The 24,753-nt window shown below is 38.7% G+C and overlaps 1 protein-coding gene across 2 annotated transcripts in view; it reads right to left on the reverse strand.

The window, feature by feature from the left end:
* Positions 1–226: 226 nt before the first annotated feature.
* Positions 227–24,753, reverse strand: part of SPTA1 (spectrin alpha, erythrocytic 1) — an 87,174-nt gene continuing 62,647 nt past the window's right edge. Inside the window, exons 36-52 of one of the 2 annotated variants that reach the window (XM_075540415.1) lie at positions 24,164–24,372; positions 22,928–23,048; positions 22,202–22,323; positions 21,727–21,859; positions 16,937–17,035; positions 16,133–16,295; positions 15,521–15,597; positions 14,358–14,567; positions 7,108–7,404; positions 6,493–6,605; positions 5,315–5,332; positions 4,365–4,416; positions 2,971–3,158; positions 2,518–2,571; positions 2,001–2,147; positions 946–1,090; positions 227–421 (exon numbers count right to left, since the gene is read on the reverse strand). In XM_075540415.1, coding sequence (XP_075396530.1) covers positions 278–421; positions 946–1,090; positions 2,001–2,147; positions 2,518–2,571; positions 2,971–3,158; positions 4,365–4,416; positions 5,315–5,332; positions 6,493–6,605; positions 7,108–7,404; positions 14,358–14,567; positions 15,521–15,597; positions 16,133–16,295; positions 16,937–17,035; positions 21,727–21,859; positions 22,202–22,323; positions 22,928–23,048; positions 24,164–24,372 — 2,292 coding nt within the window. In that variant the 3' untranslated portion in view covers positions 227–277. Of the gene's footprint in view, positions 422–945; positions 1,091–2,000; positions 2,148–2,517; positions 2,572–2,970; positions 3,159–4,364; positions 4,417–5,314; positions 5,333–6,492; positions 6,606–7,107; positions 7,405–14,357; positions 14,568–15,520; positions 15,598–16,132; positions 16,296–16,913; positions 17,036–21,726; positions 21,860–22,201; positions 22,324–22,927; positions 23,049–24,163; positions 24,373–24,753 lie in introns of both variants that reach the window. The other variant, XM_075540414.1, reaches the window with a different exon arrangement.

The following is a 24,753-nucleotide window of genomic DNA, read 5'->3' on the forward strand; positions in this document are numbered from 1 at the left end:
AGAAAACACAATAATAAAAATATATAGAACAAAAAAATACAAAATAAACACCTGCACCCTTTAGTGATGATTAGGTATATTCAAAATCAGCCCATAACCACCTCTCTTCCAACTCTTCCACCCCTTATGCCTCTCAAGCTTGGCTTCTATTAGCTCCTGAAGTAAATGTAAGAACACACACACATACACACACACACACACACACAGCCATCTTCTCACCCCTTCACTTGCCCCCGTCCTTCCTAAAACATCCCCCCACACTAGGATTTTCTATGATTCACGAGGAGCTGTTATATCCGTTGCCAAAGTGGGTATTGGTGAAGCCAACATAGTCATAGCCGGCATGGTGACTTCGACCTTGTGGATCCACGTACTGCTGCATGTGTGAGGTACAAAATGATACTTGCTCTGGAGTTAAGGCCTGGAAAGCATAGAAAGAGAGATACACTGTAGTTCTAAGGATTCAAAGAAAGCAGATTTCATGGGTTTGCTGAAATCCCTTAAAATCAGGGGGTGGAGAGGGTTTAGAAAAAGAAGCCAGTCCTATTCTTTTTGTGCAGTTCTTCTACAAATTTATGGTTTCCAATCTTGAAGACCAACTCAACTCTCCAACCAGCTCTTTCCTGGAGTCGAATAGACTCTGATTACATTATACATTCCAATCCCTAAGTTTGGCTTATTAAATAAAAAAGAAAAAGAAAAGAAATAAGCTTAAAAACCAAGTTGAAGATTTTAGATTGATCTCCAATAGTCAACAGACAACCGAAATAGGTTTTAGAAGTGGGCCAAGACATATGAAATTAGAACAACAAAAAAGATATCTTGTATAAGAGGAGGTCTTAGAAAAGGAAATGGAGTCTACAGTAAGCATTCAGGTGTGAGATGACCCAAATCTAGATTGCAATGATAACATATCGAGAGCAGAGAGAGCCACCAAAATCTGACCTGCTTCATGTCTTCTTTGGTAATATAAGCCTTGCCTTCTGCCAGAGCCTGGAAGGCACTCTCTATTTCGTCACTGGACTTGATGTTCTCTGACTCCTTGTCAATCAAGAATGAAGTATAGTCTTCCAATGAGACATAGCCCTTCCTGTGGAGAAAAAAATGCATCAGGAATTCTGTCCTCTCAAGAGTCAGAGAGTCTCATCCTACACTGTCTCTGAGAAAGGGTAGATGGATTCTCCAAGTTTCTCTTTCAACTGAGCTCTCAGAGACTAAGACTATGGACTTTACTTTGCCTTCCCTGTTTACTCGCTGTATAGCTAAATAAATGCTGTTTGATTCTTAAGTTCCAGACCCTATTTCCACATGTGTTAGTCAATTTGATTGTGTTTGGAATTTCCCTTCGGTGCTTAAATTAAATGATCCTCTTCTCTTATTTTTGGAATCAGAAGGTAATTATCTCTAATTATATTGTAACGAATTCTTCCCAAATTAGAGCCTCAACAAGACGGATTGACACAGTGGCTGCAAGATTGGGCTGAGACATAACAACAATTGCGAGGGTGGCTCAGGACCAGCCAGAGCTTCCTTCTGTTGCATGTATGTCCTGGCCCCGCGGTGACCAACCCATACCAATTCCCACCTTTACAAAATTGTGGTGTCTGAATCATCCGTGTTCCTTAGCACCACAAATACATGAAGAAATTCTACTCACAGTGCCTTCAGCAGAATCAGCTGAAATATGTGGAGCAGACACCAACCATAAATTGAAAAAGAAGTAAAAAGAACCACACCAAAACCAATAACCACTGCTTAGCTAATTTCTAAGTTGTTAACTTCTAAGCCTATTCTGAAAGGGTTCCCAAGACTGCCCAGTGTATCTATAATAGTCAGGATTGACTCAATGGCAATGGGCATTTTATGTTTATTGGTTTGTAAGTATAATTCCTATTCTAAGATTAGTTCATTTTGTGACATCTGGAACATTTTTTAGCACTTGAACTTGTTGCTCCAAGCCTCAAGGACTCTTGTGGGCGGGCCCTTGGTCGCTCGCCTACCTCCCTGGATCAACAGCATTCAGGAACTTCTCAAACTTGGGCTCAGGTTCGTCATCCTCCACCATAGGCAAGTAGTAATTGAGTCCTCTTAGGCATGACCGAAATTCCTTGTGAGTCAAACGCCCTGTCAAATTTCCATCAAAGTGCCTGAAGAAGAAAAACACTGCATCAATCTTAATAGAAACCCAGATAGAAAGGAAACGTTCTTTTTGTCTCACCTGGAGTTTCACTAACGCTTTTCAAGGTTGTCAGTGAAAGAAATAAGTCATCTACCCATGCCCCTTGTGTGGTTCTCACACATTAGGTGGAGTGGGACACATAATGTTTGAACAGGGAAATAATGCATTTTCACAAATCCAAAAATTTATAGACACAGTAAAACCAAAGATTGAACCTAGTTGACATATCTAGACATTAATTTGTGGGCTATAAAGTCTCACTGAGGGAGATTGCTTTTCTAGGGATTCAATAGGAAATGTTTGGAAAACACAGAACTCTGCTATGAAGTTATACTCACTTATAGGTTGTGCTAAACTCCTTTAGTGATTCTTCACTCACACCTATTGTATCCCTGTGGGGTGGGGGGGGGGAGAGAAATCAATAAAGTAGGATGTAAACTATGGTCAGGAAACATGGTATGTGAAAAAAAGAAATCTTAATAGACATTATGCAAGATCAAGGCTTGGTAGAATGTAGCCTGCCATTAGTTTTATATAATCTCTGAATTAATAATTGTTTATAGCTTTTAAATATTAAAATAGTCAGAAAACAACATTTTATAAAGCATGAAAATTATATGAAATTCAAATTTTTGTGCTCATAGATAAAGTTTTAATAGAATATGGCCAAACTATCTATTTACTTGCTATCTATATCTGCTTTTGTACTAGCACCCAATATCCTGCCATCCCCTTGGCATTAAGTTCCGAACTCATAAAACCTATCCTCCATCTTCCCCAGCCCTCAGTACTTGGCCTGGATCTGTTGTTCCAAGTTGTGCTGCATCCGCATCCCAAGCTGGTACAGTTGGTCCCACTGCTGAGCCAGTCCAATGGTGCTGTATTTTATGTCAAGAATTAGTGCCTCCTCCAAGTTGTCACCCATATCCTCAATTTTGGTCAGGTGACGCTTCATGGCCTGGATCTCCTTCTGCTTCCTCTGGAGAGGCATACGAGAAGGAGAGAGACAGTTACCCAGGGTACTGGCTCCATGCCAGGTTTGGGGAAAGGAGAACAAAAGAAAATGACTTAGAATTGCTTCACTTCAATTAGCTTAATAATCTTTCTATCATCAGTAAAAATGGACTATTCAGTAAAATCACTTCAATCCTGAAGTTCTTTCTCATTTATGAAATGGGTCAGATGAGATGACTGTGAAGATACCTGTAATCTCATAGTTACATAAATCTAAGACTTAGTCGAATACTTCAGTACTCTATTCTGTGAATTACCTGCATTATTATTTACAGAGGAATTCTCGTACCCGTTTTTTACTCATGCATCATACTGAGCACACTTATAAGGTCTGTTCCCTGTCATCCAAGGATGACAAGTCTCCTCTATATAACAAATTCCATGTTTTCTCAATGGGGGTCTATTTTCTTCAAGAAGTGGTGAATTGGTTTGGAGAGGCAGGTGGTTAAAAAATCTTAAATATTAAAATGGCTTGTGCCCCATCCAAAAATCAACCCTCCCAACCCCATTGCCATCCAGGTGATTCTGATGCATAGCCACTCTATAAGGCAGAGTGGGGCAGTCCCACAATTTCCAAGGCCGTAATCTACACAGGAGGAGACTGCTAGCTCGGTTCACTGTAGAGTAGCTGTTGGTCTTCCAGTCAGCAGCCCATCACTTTAAGCCCTGTGACACCAGACTCCTTAAGGTTACCTTTCACCTGACACGATTTTACTCCTTTGTTTCTAATTTCTCTCGTAAGGAGGAAATCAAATAACTGAAAGTTTTATCATGGGGATGCGATAATAAAAATACCATGGAGAAATACCGCTCAGCACAAAGCTTCACCCAGTACTCAGAAGACGTCTGAAGATTCAATACATCACAATTTCCTGTCTTCCACATTGTAGACTAGCAACTTTTAGATGCTTTCCCTTATTTAATCCCTACTACAACTCAAAAAAGTAAGTGCAAATTAAATTACCGAGATAAAAGTAAACTGGGGTCCATATCCATAAAGTGGATTATAGTTGGATGCATATTGATAGCTGAGTTAGAACTAGAATTTAAACTCTTGACATTCAGCCTGAGAGTTTCATTAAAAGTATCATCAGTGTCCTCTGAGATTTTTTTCTTTTTTGCACTCTTTAATTCTTGCGATATCTTCAACCAATTAACAAAAGCCACTTACTTTATTGGCTTCCAATTGTGATTCCAGTGTTCCTGTTTCTTTGAGCAAAGATCTAGTCATGAACCAGAGGAAAACATTACTCATAATATCAGAGTCAATATTTCCATACAGACATACCAATGCAAAGGCCCTAGACGTCTCTATTTCCACTCATCCCAAGTTACATGGAAGTTTTCATGGTCTCTGCTATGGATTGAATTGTGTCCTTCAAAACTATATGCTGGAGTCCTCACCCCAATCCGGGTGAAAATAATTTTGTTGGGAAATAGGGTGTTTATTTGACAATATTATCAGTTAAATTATACCATATTATGGTAGGTTTTAATTCTAATTCTTCCTTGTGGGCATATTATAAAAGGGGAGAAAAACATGGAGAACAGACATAGAAATAAACCAGAGGCCCTTTGGTGACGGGTGAGTCAAGGAATGCCCAGGATTGCCAGCAGTCTCTGGGATTTAGGAGGGAATGGTTAAGCAGTTCCTCCCTCAAAGTCTTCAGAAGAAACTGACCACACCAATACCTTGATTTGGGCTTCTAGCTTCCAGAAATATAAGAAAATTAACTTTTGTTCTTTAAAACTAGACATTTTGTGGTATCGTGCTTTGGCACCCCTAAGTAATAAGGCAGTCCCAACCCCTTCTGTCTATAGGTGATCTTGCTGGATTGAAAATGAGTGGGGAGGCCTGTCCTTTTCTGACCTGAAGTAGACTCCAATACCTCCCTCCTACTTCTGATCATCAGGCATGCCCTGGACCTAAGGCTGCTAGGATTCTATCGTGTGGCTTAGTCATTCAGAATGATATAGTCTGTGTTTCTCTGTGTCACCTCATATTTTTATTTAGGCTCTATCATATTGTGATGAGATACATAGATCTCAGTAAAAAGTCTCCCTTAACAAGTTCCTCCAACAAGACAGATCACCATAAAGATAGTAATATAAAATACTGACCCGTCAAGAAAATAAGCCCTGGTCACGGAGGTCCAAAACAGGAATATGAGAGAGAAAAGGGAAATTATCTGTTAGGATGGGTTATTTCAACAGTCTTATTTCCTCAGATTTATGAGGCTTCTCTAACTTTTTAGTAACACAGTATGAAGCGATCCCACTCACATTTCCTAAAGCCTTTCCCAAGTAAAGGAGCACAGAATGATTTGTGAATGCATTCTGTACTCTCAGGACTGAGAGTACAGGGGCATGGTGGGATATGTCAGTGTGAGGCCCAAGCTGCAAGATGATAAAGGAGCCAAAGTCAGAGGCAAAATACAGTGAGTTGTGCTTCCTCTGTCTTCTGCCTCCTGGGCTTTAGCCATGACACAGATTTACTCTGGTTTATAGTCTATTTACCCTTGTCAATAGGTAGGTAGAAACAGTAAATATCATGTCTTATGTAAAATAGTACTTTAACCCTTAAACTCCACAATTAAAATTAGTGTCCCAATTCTGACCATTTATTCTAAAGTATTATTTCCACTAAGCTCCTAATTTTCCAGGTCATTTGCCCCCACAAGATATGAAAAATGTTATCTTCACATATATAATATTTACTCAAAGCAATTAGCATATATTATCTCCCTTGGTTCTCATTACAATTTTAGTAGGTAGGAAACATAATAGCTTCATATTAGCTGTTCACAGTAGGTGCTGCTTATGGCTGTGCCGATGAACACTTATGTGACCTTGAACAAGATAATTTATCCATTTGAACATCTTTTCTCACTCGGAAACAAGGGCAATAAAATTTGTACTTCACCATTTTCAAGGTTGTTCTCAAAATTGAGTAAGGTAATGCATAAAAGAGTATTTTCTAAGGTGCAAAGAAGCATGCAAACATGAGGGACAATTATTATTTTTGAAATGTAATTACAGGAGAAAAAAAGCTAAGAGAATTCCAGGGAAAATACAGAAGGGTAAATAGTGGGTAGCAAACAGAAATTCTTATTTTTTTATTTTTGCCAAGGATTGATTTGGCAAGCAATCTATTGCAAACATAAGCATAGATAACATAGTGATTTTAGGACAGCCTAAATGCTGTAGAGTTCTCTTTCTCCCCTCAAACACGAGTCTCAGTGCTACTGTGAATGGGTGTGGAGCTCAGGGATCCTGCGTTTGAAGCTAGCACAGCACACCTGGTCTCCAGGATCCACTGCAGGAAGGCACTGGCATTCTGTTCAAATTCCTGGCACAGCTCAAAGTTCTTGACCTGTCTTTCTTCCTCCTTTTTCAGCTCCTGTTCCCATTCCTAAAATCACAAATCACAGGGCATCCATTTCCACACCATTCTTTCCAGAAGAAGAACTAGTTCTTATAAGCAACTGGAATTCCCCTCTTCTAAATCTAATCAATCTTCAAGAGGAAGACGCATTTGCACTTCCACATTATTTCTCATAAATTTATGAAGCATACACTGATACCAAACTCAATATCACGTACCTCACTAACAAAGACAAATATCAGAGGGCACACATTTTATTTTATAGAACAAAAGAGCAACCTTAAAGGAAAAAGAAGACAGTAACAACAGATCTGCTTTCTAAAGACAATGCTATAAATTGAATCATGTCTTCCAAAATGTGTGTTAAAATCCTAAGCCATATCTTCCTCATAATCCAAATTGGGAGTAGGTTTTCTAGTTATGGTCATGGAACAGAATTAGTGTTGGGTGTGTTCTAAGTCAATCTCATTTTGAGATAGAAAAGAGAAAGCTCAAGCAACCAAAAGGAGTGCAGCTGTGCCCCAGTTACCTTGATGATATCAGGTAGGTGCTTCCAGATCCGGTCTAACACCTCTATTGTCAACCAGGTATAAGGGCTAGAGGGAACATTTAAGCTCTTAATCTGTTTGTCTAATTCAAGCAAATGGTTGAAGTCCGCTTGAGCCTTTGCCAAGGAGGCCAGGAAGGCTTCATGATCCTTCTGAAGCTGCCGAACCTCATTCAGGGAGATGCAGTGCACCGGCTCTGACAGGTTCTCTTCTGCATTCTCGCACCAGTTGTTGAAAGCTGAAGCCTTGTGTGCAAATTCCATGAACAGATCTTCAGCCTGAAGAGAGAAAAGAAGGTATTGTCATTTATCTTGGACAAGCTACTTAGTGAAAGAGAAGACTGAACTTAAAAAATTCTGTCTGTCATCAAATATTTGAAGGGCCAGTGCTCTAAAAGGGCAAAACTCTGACCAGTGGGGATGGGCCATGTGATCAGATGGAGAGGCATGTGAATCAGAGTTACTCAACCCTGGTCCTGTGCTTTCCCATTGTGGAAACTGTCAACTTGTTCATAATTTACAAATGAGGAAGCTAAATGTCTTTTAAAGTTATTGTAGTTTGTTCTAATATTCCAAGAATAGGGTCAGGGTCCTTTCCAATGTTAAATTTCCTACAATGGCATGACTGAATGCTGTCTTGGTAAGAGTAATCTGGTAGCACTTAGCAGACAAAGACAAACTGTGTGTGGTTACCATAATGAACAACAGAACAAAAACAGTAATCAGAGTAGTCTGACTCGATGGATTTAAGGTGTTGGCTCCTTAAGTACAGTGTCCCTAGAAATAAAATAGAAAATATGATAAATAGTTACTTTTCTATACAATTATCATTCCAAGTGGAATCACCAGCATAAAGAATCACAGCCCCTCAATCAAATCCCAGATTTGAGTCAACTTACACAAACAATGGCACTCAAGTTAAATAAATAAATAATGACCAATACTGAAGAAGCTGTGGAGAGACTGAAATTTTCATACATTGCTGGTGAGACTGTAAATATCTGTACCCACTTTGGAAAGCAAAATGGTACTACTTCAAAAAACTGAAAATAGAAATTGCATATGATCCAGCAATTCTTCTGCTGGAGATATATACTAAAGAGATAAGGGTCATAACATGAACATATATACTAAAGAAATAAGGGTCATAACATACATACACACGTAAACCATATTCACATTAGAAAGAAGATTGAAACCAAATAAATTCCATAATTAGCAGAGTGGATACACACATATAATGGAATATTAGGCCTTGGTCTAAAAACAATGATGAAATCACGAAGCAACTCATGGCATGAAAGGACCTGGTGAGCATTATGCTGAGTGAAACTGAGTATGGTAGTTATATAATCGGTGTCAATTTGAGAGTATTAAGAGTAAAGGGTTGTAGTTTAGTCTGTCAATCAGGTTGCAGCTTGATGACCTCATTTGGAGGAACAAAGGAGATAAATAGCTCACCGGAGGCAGGACACATGCTCACTCCTTGTGAGCCATCCCTGTGGACAAGATACATGGAGAGAGGCTGATGGAGCCAGACCTCTGGAGCCGAGAAGCCACGTGGAGACCCCTGCCAGCGCTGAGATGCTTACAACACCACAGGCTCCACAAGACTTTCCACCCACTGGCCTGTGATCTTTGTACATTCAGCACCATTGCATGTGTTTTGTGACTCTGAAGGGGACTTTCTAGATTGGTATGGGCATATCAACTAACATCAAACTTATTAACTTGATCTGGATTGAGGTGGGACATTTTCTCAATATTCATTGCCTCTTGTATATAAAGCTCTTACACACAATTTGTTTCTCTAATCTCCCCAGATTAACACACTGACAGAGGGGACCTGTTGCTTCATTTTTAGTTCCCTGCCACAGGAGAAATCTCTGAGAGAGGGACTTTTAATGCATCCTGGTTCAATCCGACGTCATCTTAAAAAATAAATGGACACTGAGTGTCAAACCCGCGAACCACGGCTGCTCTGACTTCACTTCATATGAATGTGCTGCCCAAACATGTAGGCTGAGTGACCTACTCTGTATTGTTACCTTGTTCACTCTAACTTAAGATAAGACTATCGGTCATGAGAAGAGCCACAAGGATCCATGTTCACACATAAAGGAAATGAGCTCATGCAGCAAAGGAGACCCCAAAACATCACTGTTTCTTACCAGCCATGTAAGTGTCTTTGGAGGGCAGGTTGTTAATGGAATCTTAGCTGAAATCCATCTCACAATTGGTCCAGTGAGTCCCTAAACCCATCCTATAGTGGTTCCCCCAGTTCCAAATGAGTAGTTGGAATGGAAATACTCAGCAACTGGCAGAACTATCATTTTAGATCCCTGATATGTGGAGTAGGGGATATAATGGTAGAAAAAGCCAATAAGCCATTAGAATTCCCCTATCAGAATAAATACTACCTTTTTAGATAGATTGCAGGTTAGTACCACATCAAATACTTGAAGAATGCAAGGATGGTTACTACCACCACATATCCATTTAACTTACTTATCTGGCAAAAAGTAGATGAATGTGGATTAGTGGAATCTTAACCTCGTGGTAATTCCAATTGCAACTGCTATCCCAGATGTGGTTTTATTGGTGAGAAAAGTAATGTATTTCCTGGTTACTGACATGTAACTATTGATCTGGGCGATCCCCTTTTCTCAATTGTGGTTTCAAAGGATTACCAGAAGTTTCTCTCAGCTAGAAAGGTCATTAAAGCACCCTCTCCATCCTACCTCAGGTAGGATGATGTAGCCCTTTATCACAATTTAGTATGCAACAAACTTGATCCTCCTTCTGAAACCAGGAGACAACGTAGTGGGATCCCCAGTTCATGGAACAAGGAGATCTGAGTGCCTTTAAGCAGGATGCTGCCTTATAGAATGTTGTACTCTTTGGGCTTTTATTGGGGTAAAGCATCTTTGTAACACTTGCCTTAGCAGGACAGAGGCCAAGGGCTAATGTGGCTGCGAGGCTGAGTATCTGAGCGAGACTTGGCTCTGGGCATGACTGAGAAGGGGTTGCTGCTTTGGACAACTGGGCTGTATTCTTAATGTTTCCTTATCCCAACTGTTCACTACACAAGGCTAATTAGTATCACCCATTAATTTTAAGCAATGTCAGTGTGCTCTGTATGATCATTTCAATGGATTGTTAAACCCAGCAAAGAAGTAGCAAGCCATGGGAAGGACAGTTGGTGTCAAAATAGGGTAGAGGAAGTTTGGAAGGTGGCAATCTGCCTGAGACCATCAGACTCTGGCTGGTGTGGAGTTGGATTCCCCTCCCCACTTACACAGTCAGAGGAAGTGAGGAATACGGCCCCATGCCATTTCCTTAGTCATTTTAGACTTACTGGTCAGACATCTGCGTGCTAGAAGATGGGAAAACAATCCAACGCAAATTCAAGTGCTTTCTACTTCAATGAAATAGACAAGGGTCCAGTTAGGTGGGCATGCCATGATATTCCTTCTAAAATGAAAGATAAGTGAGTATCTACTTTTGTCCCATTGCCTTCTGTTTCCTAGTCTGAACCTCTGGCTTCATAAGGACGTCCTTGAAAAATCAGGTGGAAAGCTGTGCTGCTTGGCCGTGATTCTGCATACTATGCTATAAGGCACCACTCACCTGTGGGCGGTGACAGCCCAGCAGTCCCTTTCTAGGACCTCCTGAAGGACAGTCCTCATAATGAGCTCAACTTTGAGTGGGGCTCCTAGTCGTGTACTTTGCTTGGAAGAAAACAATGGTCAGATATATGACTGGAAAATGATGATATGGAGGTTTGGGGGAAGTTATGTGGAGACAGTGCTCTGAAATTTCTTTACCTTTTTAAAAAAGTTTTCGGGGTCTTCTCCTTTTTACACATTATTTGTATTTTTGTCTGTATACTATTATGTTTTGATCTTTACCACCTTCATGCAATTTTATTTTTACTGTTTCCTTTTGGGTCTCCCAGCTGTGAAGAACAGGAGGAATAACTGATACAAGGGGTCATAGGGAATGCAGGGGTGGGGGGTAGATGATAGGGAGGGTGAGGGGATTTCGGGAGTAAATAATGAAGACAGGAGGGGGCAGGGAGCACTAGAATGGACTGTGATTGCGTAACTCATCCTGGAAGTGATTTAACCATGGGGGGGCTGCACTATAATTGATGTGGGGGGTGCTTGTACAATTCTCCTTGACACTATTGAATGAGTGAACTATTTAATTATATGATATGTAAATTACTTGCCAATAAAATGTTGAAAAACATTTAAATACAAATTTTTAATTGGTCATTGAAAAAATGAGTGGATCAATTTTTAAATAAATATATCAAGCAAATCTGCCCATCTTTTTTCATTCCCTCCTTCTATTTTTTTCTGAGCTTCTGAAGACTATGACCTCACTGACTCTTTTTTGTCTCTTTTTAATAATTTTTTTATCTTCCTTCTAAACCTTGTTCAAGTCTCATCCTGTGTCTGAAGATTTTCAAACCACCTCTGTTCAAAGCCTTTTGAACTATATCTTCAACATGTATCTGTCTATATAGGCAAAGTTATCTAGATGCTCCAAATGGATGTTTCTGAGTGACTGAACAGGAAAAGTAGTATGAATTGTTAAAAAAAAGTAGTAATATTCACAAAAGAAGACTGCCACATGTCTTCAATGGAGTAGCCTGGGGATCCAAATCACCAATCTTTTAGGTAGCCCCCAGGTGTCTAACCACTGAATCATCAAGGCGGTTGGATGGATGGCCCAATCTCAGTGAGCTTCAGAGGAGCTATGGAATCTAGAAAGAGAAACTCAAAACCTTGATTCGATGACCTGCAGATAGTTGAGTGCTGTGAGAGGGATTGCGGAAAAAAATTGATGTTATCTTTGTTTTGATTGATCAGTTTTCCAGTGGACTGGAAATGGAAGCCCCAAATAGTAGGTGATTAAAAATAACCCTGATTATATTTAAATTGAATGACAGGTTTTTAGATCATTATATCATAATGTCATAATATGTAACTTAAGCAAGTATACAACTGAATTTTCATTCCTTAAATATGTAAGTATAAGAAGCCCTGGTGATACCATAGAGATTACCAACTTGTAGCTGCCGAGCGCACTCTAACTTGCTGTGACCCTATCGGACACAGTGGCATTTCCTCCTAGGGTTCTATAGCTACAAATCTTTTTTTTTAATTAGGAAAGTTTAGATAATTATTGGTAGACATATTTTTTAAATCATTTTATTGAGGGCTCATATAACTCTTATCATAATCCATCTATCCATCCATTGTGTCAAGCACATTTATGCATTTGTTGCCATCATCATTCTCAAAAACATTTGCTTTCTACTTGAGCCTTTAACCCCAACTCCTCATTTTCCCCCTTCCTCCCCACTACCCCCTCCCTCATGAACCCTTGATAATTTATAAATTATTATTATTTTGTCATATCTTGCCCTGTCCAACATCTCCCTTCACCTACTTTTCTGTTGTCCGTCCCCCAGAGAGGAGACTATATGTAGATCCTTGTAATTGGTTTCCCCCTTCTACCCCACCCTCCCTCCACTCTCCTGGTATCGGCACTCTCATCACTGGTCCTGAAGGGATCATCAGCCCTGGATTCCCTGTGTTTCCAGATGGCCACATCTTTCTCCTTTCAAGGGGCTGGTAGGTTTGAATCAGTAAGTTTTAGCTTAAAAACCAAACTCTTAATCACTGTGCCCCTAGGACCATTTCCATAAACACGACAGTAATGGAAATCCTAAAGTACAGTCCTATTTAATCTCAGAGAGCTGTCAGGAGTTGAAATCTACTCACTGGCAACAGGTTAGGTTTGGTATTAAACATGGTTTAAAGTGGGGAAAAAAATGACCTAACTAGAGGGAGTGATTGTGAATGTAGTAGGATATTATTTCTCATTCTGTGCTTATTTCACCAAGCAATATTGAAAATGTTATACAGTCATAGAAGGACAAAAATGATGGCCTCCAACCAGAAAGAACACAAAAACCTCAAACATGCTTCATATTCTTTTCATAATTTTAGTTACTAAATGAATAGTTTACAACTATTCTCTAATAAAAATAAATTTTCAAAACTATCTTCAGTTTGAGAATTCAAACAGAATAAAAGTGAGACCTCTCTTTATATGAAAGATTATACATATGTGTAAAGTTGCATATTTAATTGACAGTGTTTTCGGTTAAGTACCTATGTCTTTTGACAAAGTAAAAATTAAGTAAGGGTATAGACTCTGACATTTATTTGTATGTTTGTTTCCTCCCACCCCATCTACCTTGTTCTTACTTGTTGCCAGCTATTATGTTATTTTGCATTCTAAGATTACTCAGCCATTTCATTAATCATCTTGATTGCCTTTACTTCTAGCCTCATTTAAAATCAACACTTAATACATTAGCTATCTTAATTTATATCTTAATTTTAATCACTTACAGTTTTAATGGCTTACATCTGTATATGTATTCCTTTTAATCACTTACATCTGTATATATACTCCTGATTCAAACTGCATTTTTGTATCCATTATATCTTTTGGCAACAATAATTGAGAAATACCAGCTGGGATAGAAATAGTATCTTTATTTCATAAAGGAATAAATAAAGTTTCATAGATGTGAAGTGTTAACTTATGGAAACTTCTTCAGTATTACAGGTTTGTAAGAGAGGTTTTATCAACATTGCATTTATCCAATAAACCTTTTACTCTTGAGTTAGAGACAGCCTCCCAGACAACCTGGCTTCCTGACTGGCAGTTTCAGCTCTACCACGCACAATGATCATCCACCCTCTGGTGCAACTTCCCCTTTCATTACATGTATGTGGCATCCACCTCCCGTCAGCTGGAGAACTGATCAAGCAAAACAAAGATAAAAACAATTTGTCTCCCCAATTGTTCTCACAGCACTCATATACCTGCAGATTATCTAATCAGGGTTTTGAGTTTCTCTTTCTAGACTCCAAAGCTAATATAAAGCTCACAGTAGCCTGGTCATCCATCCAACAGCCCTGAGGACTCGGTGACTGGACACTCAGGGCTAACTAAAAGGTTGATGATTTGAACCCACCAGCTACTCCCTGAGAGACTAATGTGGCATTCTGCTTCTGTAAAGATGCCAGCCATGGAAGCCCTCTGTGGTAGTTCCACCCTGTTGCACAGGGTTGCTATGAATTGGAATTGATGGCAGTGGGTTTGGGTTTGGTTGGATCATACATCGTTATAGTCTTTGTTACCTTCTGTAGGGGCAACTGCTTCTCTAGAAGCTCCTGTCGGTGGGCTGCAGAGGCTTCCAGTAGTTGTTCCCAGCGCCTCAGCAGGGCGGCATGGCGCTCTTCAATGAGTTTAGTCTGGCTGTGCTGAGCTGCCACAAGCTGGTCTTTCAGTTCAGTGATCTTAGACAGTCTCTCTTGCTGGAAGCTTTGCAAACTGGCATCCAAAGTATCCTGAGAAAGACCCAGAAAGAGGCTGTGAACGGGCAAACAGTGCAGACTTTAAAGTGTCATTCACATGCGGGTTCTGCTAGGTGTTAGGCCTAGACACGCTAAGAGTTAAGTAGCATTTAAATTGGGGAGAAAAAAAATAGAATTATGACTTAGAAGTGTAACTGAATATTTGGTGCTGGATTTATAGTTGAGTTTCAGGTGGCTGTACATGTTATATTTGGGTTTGAGGCTGGATGTAAATTTAATGATCAAGGAAGATTAGATCTTAATGATTTTCCAAATTATTCTGTAAAATTAGAGCCTTCCCACAGCAAATATCTTTCTAAAATTCTTTTATATTACTGATTACATTCTGTTTTCTTATTAGTAGCAGTTAATTAAAGATGTATATATATAAATTATATATAATAAATATAGAGATATATAAACCCAGATATGCAAATGCATTTTCTGTAGAAATGTCGATATCAAGATTGAGGGAGTTCTGGTTAAAGTTTTAGCACAGTGCCTGTATTGGACCAATCATCCATTTGGGCTGTGAGTTGTGTGTTCGGCAGACTGAAACTATGGGCCGCTCTGTGGGAGAAAGACTAGGCGGTCCCCTTCTGTAACCAGTTAAAATCTTGGAACCCACAGGGGTCACTATGTGTCCGCATTTACCTGATGGCAGCGTGTTTGGTTTGGTTGTAGTTTATACATATTAACAACCGGTTGTAAGTATTAAAAGCCTGATGTTTGACAGGGAACAGAGGGGAGGAGGAATATGAAGGGAGACAGAAGAGAGAGGCAAGGAGTTAGGAAAGAACCTAGCAAATTAATAATAACAACAATTACACAGCATATGGGCAGTAAAATCACAAAATTCAGAAATTGAATAATTCCAGAAAACTAAACTTTGTGTCACATAAGTCTTAGGAATCCCCAGCATCTCTCAGAAGGCAGCCCTTGCCCACCTGCTTGGCCAGGAGAGTCAGGAAGGCATCAAGATCTGCAGTATGACCGTTGGTCTTCAGGCTCGATTCTTTCTCCGCTAAAAGGCAAACATAATCACTGAGAGGAGAACTAGAGTTGGCCTGCCTCCTTATGATAATGAGGGAAAAAGATCTTTATACTATAGTCTCACAACAGTCAGTGTGGCTGTTTCCTACAATCTGGGAACAGAGAAACCCAATGGCTTATTTTCCTAGGTTTATGCAGGATAAAGCTGAGAAACCGAGCTAAGGCCAAGAGAAATGAGTATTTTATAGAACAAAGGAAAGTCTGCAGAGAATCTATACATTAGACCTGACTCAAAGTTTAATTCCTATAATATCTTCCCTTGGCTCTATCTTTCTGTATCCCACACATGCAGCCCCCAAATCCCCAAATGGCTCCTCTGCAAAGCCAGTAGTCACCTCATCAGCATGTTTCGTTGCATGTGTTCATATGTGTGTCTATATCGATATGTGTACTTGTAAACATGTGTTGTAAGTGAGACAGGAAATGCCTCTAGCCCTCCCCCCAACATAATTATACAGATGGGATTTATCAGCACTTTTCCAAACGAAGGGGCTCGAGCAGCATACCTATCCAAGCTTCTACAACATCAGCCTTCCAGTTAAACTGCTGAAAGGCGTAATCGTCCTCCAATTGCAGCTTCCAAGCAGCGATCGCCTTGGCCAGCACAGGGGTCTTTCCGTGGAGGGTCTCTATCTTGGCGGAGATCTTCTCCCTTTGCTGGCTTCCCTCCTGCAGCACCAACATGGAGGAGAGAAGCGGCAAGGCAGATTAGTTTTCAGGAGCGGAAACTGGAATTTCTTTAGTATCGTTAAAAAGCTCTCAGTCCAAATATAAGTACTTTCCTTTTGAAGAGTGTAACTATTCTACTATCCATATATATCTTAAACGTTTTTTTTCTATTGCAGCAACTGAACAATATTCTCATGGCTGTCGTGTAATGAGGACATTCTTCTTGGTGTAGGCTGCTGACACCGATGACTTTCTCTCTGCATAGCACTTAGTTCGATGAAGATTTGCATTAACAAGAATTTAAAGAGAAGAACAAGCCTCGAATTATAAAAAGCCTTCCGTGTTGTCCTTTTCCTCCGTGATAACAAAGAAATTTCTTCAGATCCCAGCAGTACTCAGCAGCCAAAGCGAATGATACATTTCTATAAGCACCATATCCCTCCAAGCAATCTGGGGGTGCTGAGGGATTTCAGAAAGGTGAGAAAGCACCCCGAAGAGAACCGGAGTGTAAAAATGTCTAGAAAAAAACTTGGCAGATCGTTATTTATTGACTAAAAATAGACAGTGTAGAAAATAGTAACAAAGTTAGATCGTTTTTTGAAAAGCACAAAAGTTGACATTGAGTCCCTGAATTGACTCACCTTACTCAGAATGTCCTCTCCTTGAGCACACACACTTTGTGCTCGGGTTTCATGGACAGCGAATTCGTTATGCAACGCTTCATGCTTCTTTAGCAAACTCTAGGGCAAGATATGACAAAATAACAATCTATAAAATAGCAAGAGCTCATGAGGGAGGGGGGAGGGGGAAGCGGGGAGGGAGGGGAAAAGAAAGAAAAAAAAAGAGGGCCTGATGCACAAGGCTTAAGTGGAGAGCAAATGCTCTGAAAATGATTAGGGAAAAGAATGTATGGATGTGCTTTATACAATCCATGTATGTATATGTATGGATAGTGATAAGAGTTGTATGAGCCCCTAATAAAATGTAAAAAAACAAAAGAATCAGTGAGAACTCAAATGCTTCAGGCTGACAATCTATCCCACATACGCCCTGTTCCCTTTGTGGTCTTCCATCTGATCTAATTCACCTAAACTGGAAGAAAGTATCCACTTCCTACTGGATGTTGCTGTTATTGCTTGCCATCGAGTCAAGTTTGGCTCATATGGACCCTAGAGGACACAGCAGAACTGCTTCTTAGGGTTTCTGAGGCTGTAAATCTTTATGGGAGCAAACATTCTTTTTCTCCTAAGGTTGCACTGCATGGGTTTGAACCACTGACCTTGCAGTTAACAGCGCAATGCTCAACCTACAATGCCACCAGAGCTGCTTTTCCTCCTGCACAATTGTACTAAATGCATTCCATGAAATGTTTCCTGGATCAAACAGAGCCATCTTACCAAAAACAGCCAAAGGAATATAAGGGACACGGTTGCTAGTGCACCATGTGACTTTATATCTTTCTGGATTTTGGTATATCTTTCTGGCTTTTGGTTGAGAAGATATATTTATGTGTGATTTGAATATATCCCTGAGCATTCATTTGGAAAAAAATTAGTATTAAGTGTATTCTATTTTAATATCACTTCAAATCTTTTCTTTCTGGTTATTTTATGGAACTATGATTCCTATGTATCTGGTGAAATAGAAAGAAAGGTGAGATAGAGGGACAAGGACCAATGTTCCTTCATAGCCCCTAGTGCTGTCCTCCAGTATAACTCAACCGTCCTTAGACCCAGCACCACACCACCTCTGCTGGCTTTGTCGCCTGCTTCATGTCAGAAATATATTCTATCCTTTTTTCCTCGAGCATCTCATAGGATTCCAGGCTAAAGAAAGATAACTTTTATCTTTATACAGATCATAAAGATAATCTCTAACTAATATACCTCATATAAAATCACTTTTTAAAAGAAACCTATCTATGATACATCATATTCTTAGAAATTAAAATAGGGTGGTTCCTCCTGTTAGCACAAGATGATTCACATTATATTTTATGACTTCATGATATTTCATCTTGAGGCAGAATCTATACATGGAAATTGGACAGATGGAAGATTGAGATGCTTGGTTTAACCACATTTTATGTATATTAATGCATTAAATGAAGTCTCATTAACATCTTCACATTCTATTTATGATTTTTTTCCTTGGACTTCTTCTTGGCACCCCAGAAAGTTCAGGCATTGCTTATCTCATACAGAATTCCATGAATAAATACATGGCTTTCTCCATTTAAGTATGTTTTGAAATATCCTCCATAATACCATCTTAAGCCAAAAAGGGTTTGAAAGACAGTTGAAAGCTTACATAAGTTGTCAGATATGTATGCTGTAATTCTAAACATAATAAAACATGTATCAAAAAACCCTCATTTCTCTTCATGTGATGAAGGAGAAAGAAAAGATAGGGTAAACTGGAAAAACATTCTGACAAGCACATTAGGTGATCACACCTCCATTCTGATGTCAGCCAATCTATATGGACAAGGTTCCAAGAAGACAGAAATTCCTTTTGACTCTCTATAAAAGATAATAAGGAAGGACTAGGTGAACAGATATTTTAGGTAATTAGTAAGGATTACTCTTAATAAAGATTCATAAGATTAGTTTTACTATTTGCATGCTGTATATTAAAACTTTTCATTTAAAATAAACTTTCAACATAAATGGCCTAAATATACCAGTTAATATAGGGAGAGTAACAGAGTAGGTTAAAAGAATTCAACCTAATATTGTACTATTTATAAAAGATTCACTTTACATATAACCTGCAGAAAAGTGAAAAAGCAATTAGGAAAGGCAGCTTTTTCAATCAATGGAGCGATTGGATATTCATAGTCAAAAACATGAACTCAATCTAATAAATACTGTACCACATACATCTTCTACAAAAACAATTCAAAATGGATAATGGGCTTAAATGTAATATGTACAGGTACTTTTTTATATTTTATGAAAAAAAGACATTGAAGGAAGTCTGGAGTTAAGCAGAGTTTAGAGACTTGATTAAAAAATACAAACCATATAAATAACTGTCCAAACTCAGCAGTTAAAAAAACAGACACCCTCAAGTAATCCAATTAGAAAATAGGAGAAAACATGAAGAACTATTTCATTGAAATGGATATACAGATGACAAGCATTGACGATATGTTAAATGCCACTACCTATGAAGAAATGCACATCACAACCACAATGAAATATCACTACACTTCTAAAAAGGACCAAATCAAATGAAAATACCAAGTGCTGGCAAAGACGTGGAGAAACTGGATTGCTCATGTATCGCTGTGGAGATCATAAAATTGTACAGCCAATTTGAAAGAGTTTAAGCTATGATTTTAAAAAATCTGTTTTATAAAGTGAAACTTACAATTACAATATATCCCAACAATTGGAGCCCTCGGCGTTTGTCAGAGAGAAATGACAGCTCATGTTCACATGAGTATTTTATAGCTGATTTACTCATAGGCAAAAACTGGAAACAACCCAAACCGGAAAAACAAACTCACTGCCATCGAGTCAATGCCGACTCAAAGTGACCCCCTCTGGGTTATCAAGATTTTCACTGTTTACTGGAGTAGAAATTTCAGTCTTTCTCCCACAGAGCTGCTGGTTGTTTCAAACTGCCAGCCATGTGGATCATAGCCCGACATGCAACCCCAACACCACCTGGGCTCCTAGATTCCTTTAATAGTGAACACTTTATTGCATCCATACAGTTCAAAACTACTCAGCAACCCAAAGAAAGGGACGAGTGTGGCCTGCAACAACTTAAAGGAACCTCAAGAGAATTCTTATGCTTAGAGAGAAAGGTCGATCTCCAGAGTTATATACTATATGATTTCATCATATATAACATTATCAAAATGACAAAGATTAAAATGACATTATTAAAATGGCATTACTCTGTTCGAGAAAACACATGGTTGCCAGGAATTAAGGAAGGGATGGGGACAGGAGAGAGTTCAGAGTGGCTATAAAACAGTGACATGAGACATGGCCATGAAGATGGAAATGTCATATATCTTGACTATTGACATCTCTATCCTGGTTGCAATATACTACTATAGTAATTGTATAATGTTACCATTGGGAAATTGAGGAAAGGGTACACTGGATTTGTCTGCATTATTTCTTATGACTGCATATGAACCTACAGTTCTCAAAAACACGTTTTTGTTTATTTTTTAATAAAAATATTTTGAATATTGACTTAAAGTCTTAAATACAGGAATGCATACATCAATATTTAATGTCTTTAAAATGCCCCCAACTGAAAGAAGTTGGTAGTTTGAGTTTTATGTGCCTAAGATTTCAAATTTTCTTTTGACAGTCTAATAATCCTTTATTTTATGTCATACAACACATAAAAATAAATCTGTCTAAAATTTTTGATAACTCTCCACTCAATACAGCTCTCTTGGTCCCTAAAGTGTCATCATTTTGCAATCATTGTCTCAGAAGCTGTCAAAATCCTTATTAATCTAAGATCACATAAAATGTGTCCATTTATTAGGAAACACAATCTTGTATTGAAAAGGTATCTATATATGCTTGACTCCATTTAAAAGCCCCTTCCCCTAAAATTTTATTTTAATGGCTATTTTTGGATGAAGTTTTCCAAATCAGCATAACATCAGGACTGGAGGAATCCAGGTCTTTATGGGAAGTGTAAATGTTTAATACTTAGAGGCATCTTGAAAGAATGGCTTGCAATCTAACTCTGAAAAGTTAGGTATTCAAAATCTTTTCTTTTTAAATCATTTTATTAGGGGCTCATACAACTCTTATCACAATCCATACATACCTCAATTGTTTAAAGCACATCTGTACATTCATTGCCCTCATCATTCTCAAAACATTTTATCCCTCCCTCCCCGCTCCCCCCTCCCTCATGAGCCCTTGATAATTTATAAATTATTATTTTGTCATATCTTTCCCTTTCCGATGTCTCCCTTCACCCACTTTTCTGTTGTCAGTCCCCCAGGGAGGAGGTCACATGTAGATCTTTGTAATCGGTTCCCTCTTTCCACCCTACCCTCCTAGCCTCCCTATTCAAAATCTTATGAAGCACAGTTCCACTCTGACACACATGGAATTACCATGAGTCAGAGATGGCTCTATAATTGAAACTGGTGAGAAAATTCATCTCTGTAAGGAAAAGTATGTCTATCTTTATCAATGATGACTTTGACTCATGAGATCATAAGAATATGATTTGAGTTTTGCCTACACACCTGAGTAGTCCTATGGCCTTAGACAAGTCACATTCATATTTTGAACTTGACATTTGAAGTTGGAAGAATTATCCAAATTTCTCTCCTCACAATGAAAATGTTTAAGGTTTCACCGGTGAAAATATTGGCTATTTAAGAAAAGGCCCAAATTAAAGAAAAGAAAACGTATCGATTGAAACTATTGCTGACCTGAGTAGCAGCCAATGTGTCCCCAGAATCCCCCCGGGCAACCAAGGCTTCCTTTTCACCAATCCATGCTTCCTCCTCCTCAGCATTCTCCATGAATTGCATATATTCTAGGGACTCTTCCAACCGAAGCCCTCTGTAACGTGGTAGGAATAGATGTAAAGTCAGATAAAGGATAAGAAAAAATTGGAAAAAATAGGAGTATAACCACTTTCCTACCATTATCTAATCTCAAACCAAAGTAATCACACACTCAAATTCATTTCCATAGCATCAATACCAACCTACAGCAACAGTAAACGACCAAGTAGAACTGCCCCTGTGGGCAGGAATGGACATCTTTCTTCTGCTGAACAGTTCGTGGTTTTGAACTGCTAAAAGAGTTCTTAGCAAAACAACATGTACCCCCAATACCTTACCAGAGCTCTACTCTACAGGAAACTTGAAGGACATGCCCAGATGCCTATCGCTCACTCACCGAGTCTTTGCCAACTCCTTCAGTTTCTCCCAGTGTTCAACAAATTGAGCCAGTCGTTCCTGGATCTCCTCGCGTCCCACAGCAGCCTTGTCCCCGAGTCTTTCTGCCATATCTAGCACATTCTGAAGAAACCAGCTCTTATGTTTCATCATCACCCAACAATCTCTCCCTTTTAGCTGTGGCCCCCTGACAAAGTATCGTTCTCTCCTACTTTCCAGATAATGTTTACAGTATATGTGACCTGGAGATACTCTGAAAAATCCCAAGAGAATTAAAATGTATCTAGGTACTTTGATAAATATTTCAGCATCTGTACTAGATTACTCTCTATGGACTGTTTTGTGGATTATCAGGATCATAGGTTGACACTGCTGCCAATCAAAGTTTGTCATATGCTCAAGAACAACTTTCCCACATGTCCCAATCTCTATCTTAATTGTCAATTACTGTACCAGGAGTGTTGCATGTGTTACTCTCATGGGTTAGATCATGGCTTGTTGTACAAAATTCTTTTATTAATAGGAGACAAGAACATGTGTAAATTCAATGTCTAACTATGTGACCTACACAACCTTCACATATCATACTTATACATATCATGAGTGACTATTATACTTATACATTATACTTATACACATCATGCGTCCCATTATACTTATACATATCATGAGTGAGTAGCTCTAATTGATCTCTGTCTCTCGAGCTCAGCTATTCTAGGATTCCTACCTGGATGGCAGGCTCATGTGCCACCAGTTCTCCCTCTAGACGTTTGTGCTTCTTCAATAAGTTCTGAACACCTTGTAAATCTCTTCCATAGTCTTGAGAACTCACTCGTACCAATTTCTCCCTGGGAAAAAGTAAGAAAAGAAAGCTGTCATCCTAGAACAATGGTTTTCGGACATGTATATATGTGTGTGTGGTTGGAACTAGGGAGGTGGTAAATTCTGCTATGATAAACAACAACAAATTAATAATAAGTATCAGTTACTGTCTGACTGTAATTGATATTTATTATGAATTATGCCATATGTTACATGATGTTTATGACATGCCATTGCAAGTTAATGTTACTTGCTGTTATCTGGCTTATGCCACTATCTCTGAGTTATGCCATTGCAAGTTAATGTTGCATTCTGTTCTCTACCATTTTCACAGAAATGCCATCCTACATAATATACTTCAGAAGAAGCAATGTCACAGGTTGACTTGATAAGAGTGATGAAAGTTAGCATGGTTCAGAGTATAGAAAGTAGGAAAATCATCATGAGGAACATTAAGAAACTACATATACAAGATTATCTTATTTTACTGTTTCTAAATTTATTTAGGAATGTCCTACTTATTGCCCTAAAAGTAGAGATAACTGTTAGAGGAAAAATCTCTATGTACAGTGCTCCCCTTTACTTCATTGGTCACTAGTAAGAACTAGTAAGTTTGCTGGAGAGGAACACAGTGAGGCAGATTAAATGTGAAGTAGGAAAAAGATTTTTGCTTGTCAAAATTTTCCAGATAATATTATTTACTAAAAGAGAGAGAACTGACAATGAAAGCAGGACAGAAACTATGTAATGTTCTCTATCCAATTCAGTTGTATAAGACATATTGGCTACTGACAGCATTGTGACAGCTGGATAGATTATGTAAGTGACCAGCAGTCTCCTGAGCAATACATGGTTTGGAATCTAGAACAAATATATATATATATAGCCTTTTCACTTTTTCCCAGCATCCATGTGAGCTATTCTCTACTCCCTCTATGCTTATCTCTCTCTATCCACACCCAATAAAGACATTTGAGAAAAATGAAACCATGTGAATTTTAGACAGAAGCAAACATTATTAAAAAGTAAAAACAGCTGCAAGAAACAATCACATATTTGATTCTAGCATTAAATAAAAACAAATTGGATGAACTATCTACTGTTTGGGATTTTCCTCCTCCTTTGAGTTGACAGTACATACTCTATCCAAGATTCCTCATCATCTAGGTCCTGGAAGAACTGGAACAAGGCATAGGTCTCTTTCAGTTTTTCATGGTGTGCAGAAGCCAAATCCTGGACATTCAGGAAACGTTCATTGACATTATCCCTTTTTTCCACAATCTGGTCCACGTTGAAAGTGCCACTGGAGAGCAGATCGGCAGCCAACTCATTCAGGTCCTTGAGTGCATCCTAAAAACATATCCGGTGTACTCCGTGAACACAGAGTCACAGTAAGTAAACTTTTGGTTATATCTGCTTTAAATTCAAAGACTAAGACAAATAGATTGCTTTTGAAGATAGTAAATTTCATGGTGTACTCTAACTCAGGTTGGATAATGGGTAAACCATAGAGTAGTAAGGACCATATGACTTTTTACTTAAATTTCATATTTGACTTTTGGTATCTTGTTCTTTCTCCTGATGTTTTCAACCGTACTAATAGACAATAACATCTCAATAAACAAGTACTTTCCACACATATGATGTTCATCCTTCATAGCAACGAATTTTGTAGCAATAGATAGCATAATAAAATAAATGATTTTGACTGGTCATACAACATACCCAGGA

The sequence above is a fragment of the Tenrec ecaudatus genome, chromosome 1 (genome assembly GCF_050624435.1).
Source record: "Tenrec ecaudatus isolate mTenEca1 chromosome 1, mTenEca1.hap1, whole genome shotgun sequence".
NCBI classification, from domain to species: domain Eukaryota; kingdom Metazoa; phylum Chordata; class Mammalia; order Afrosoricida; family Tenrecidae; genus Tenrec; species Tenrec ecaudatus.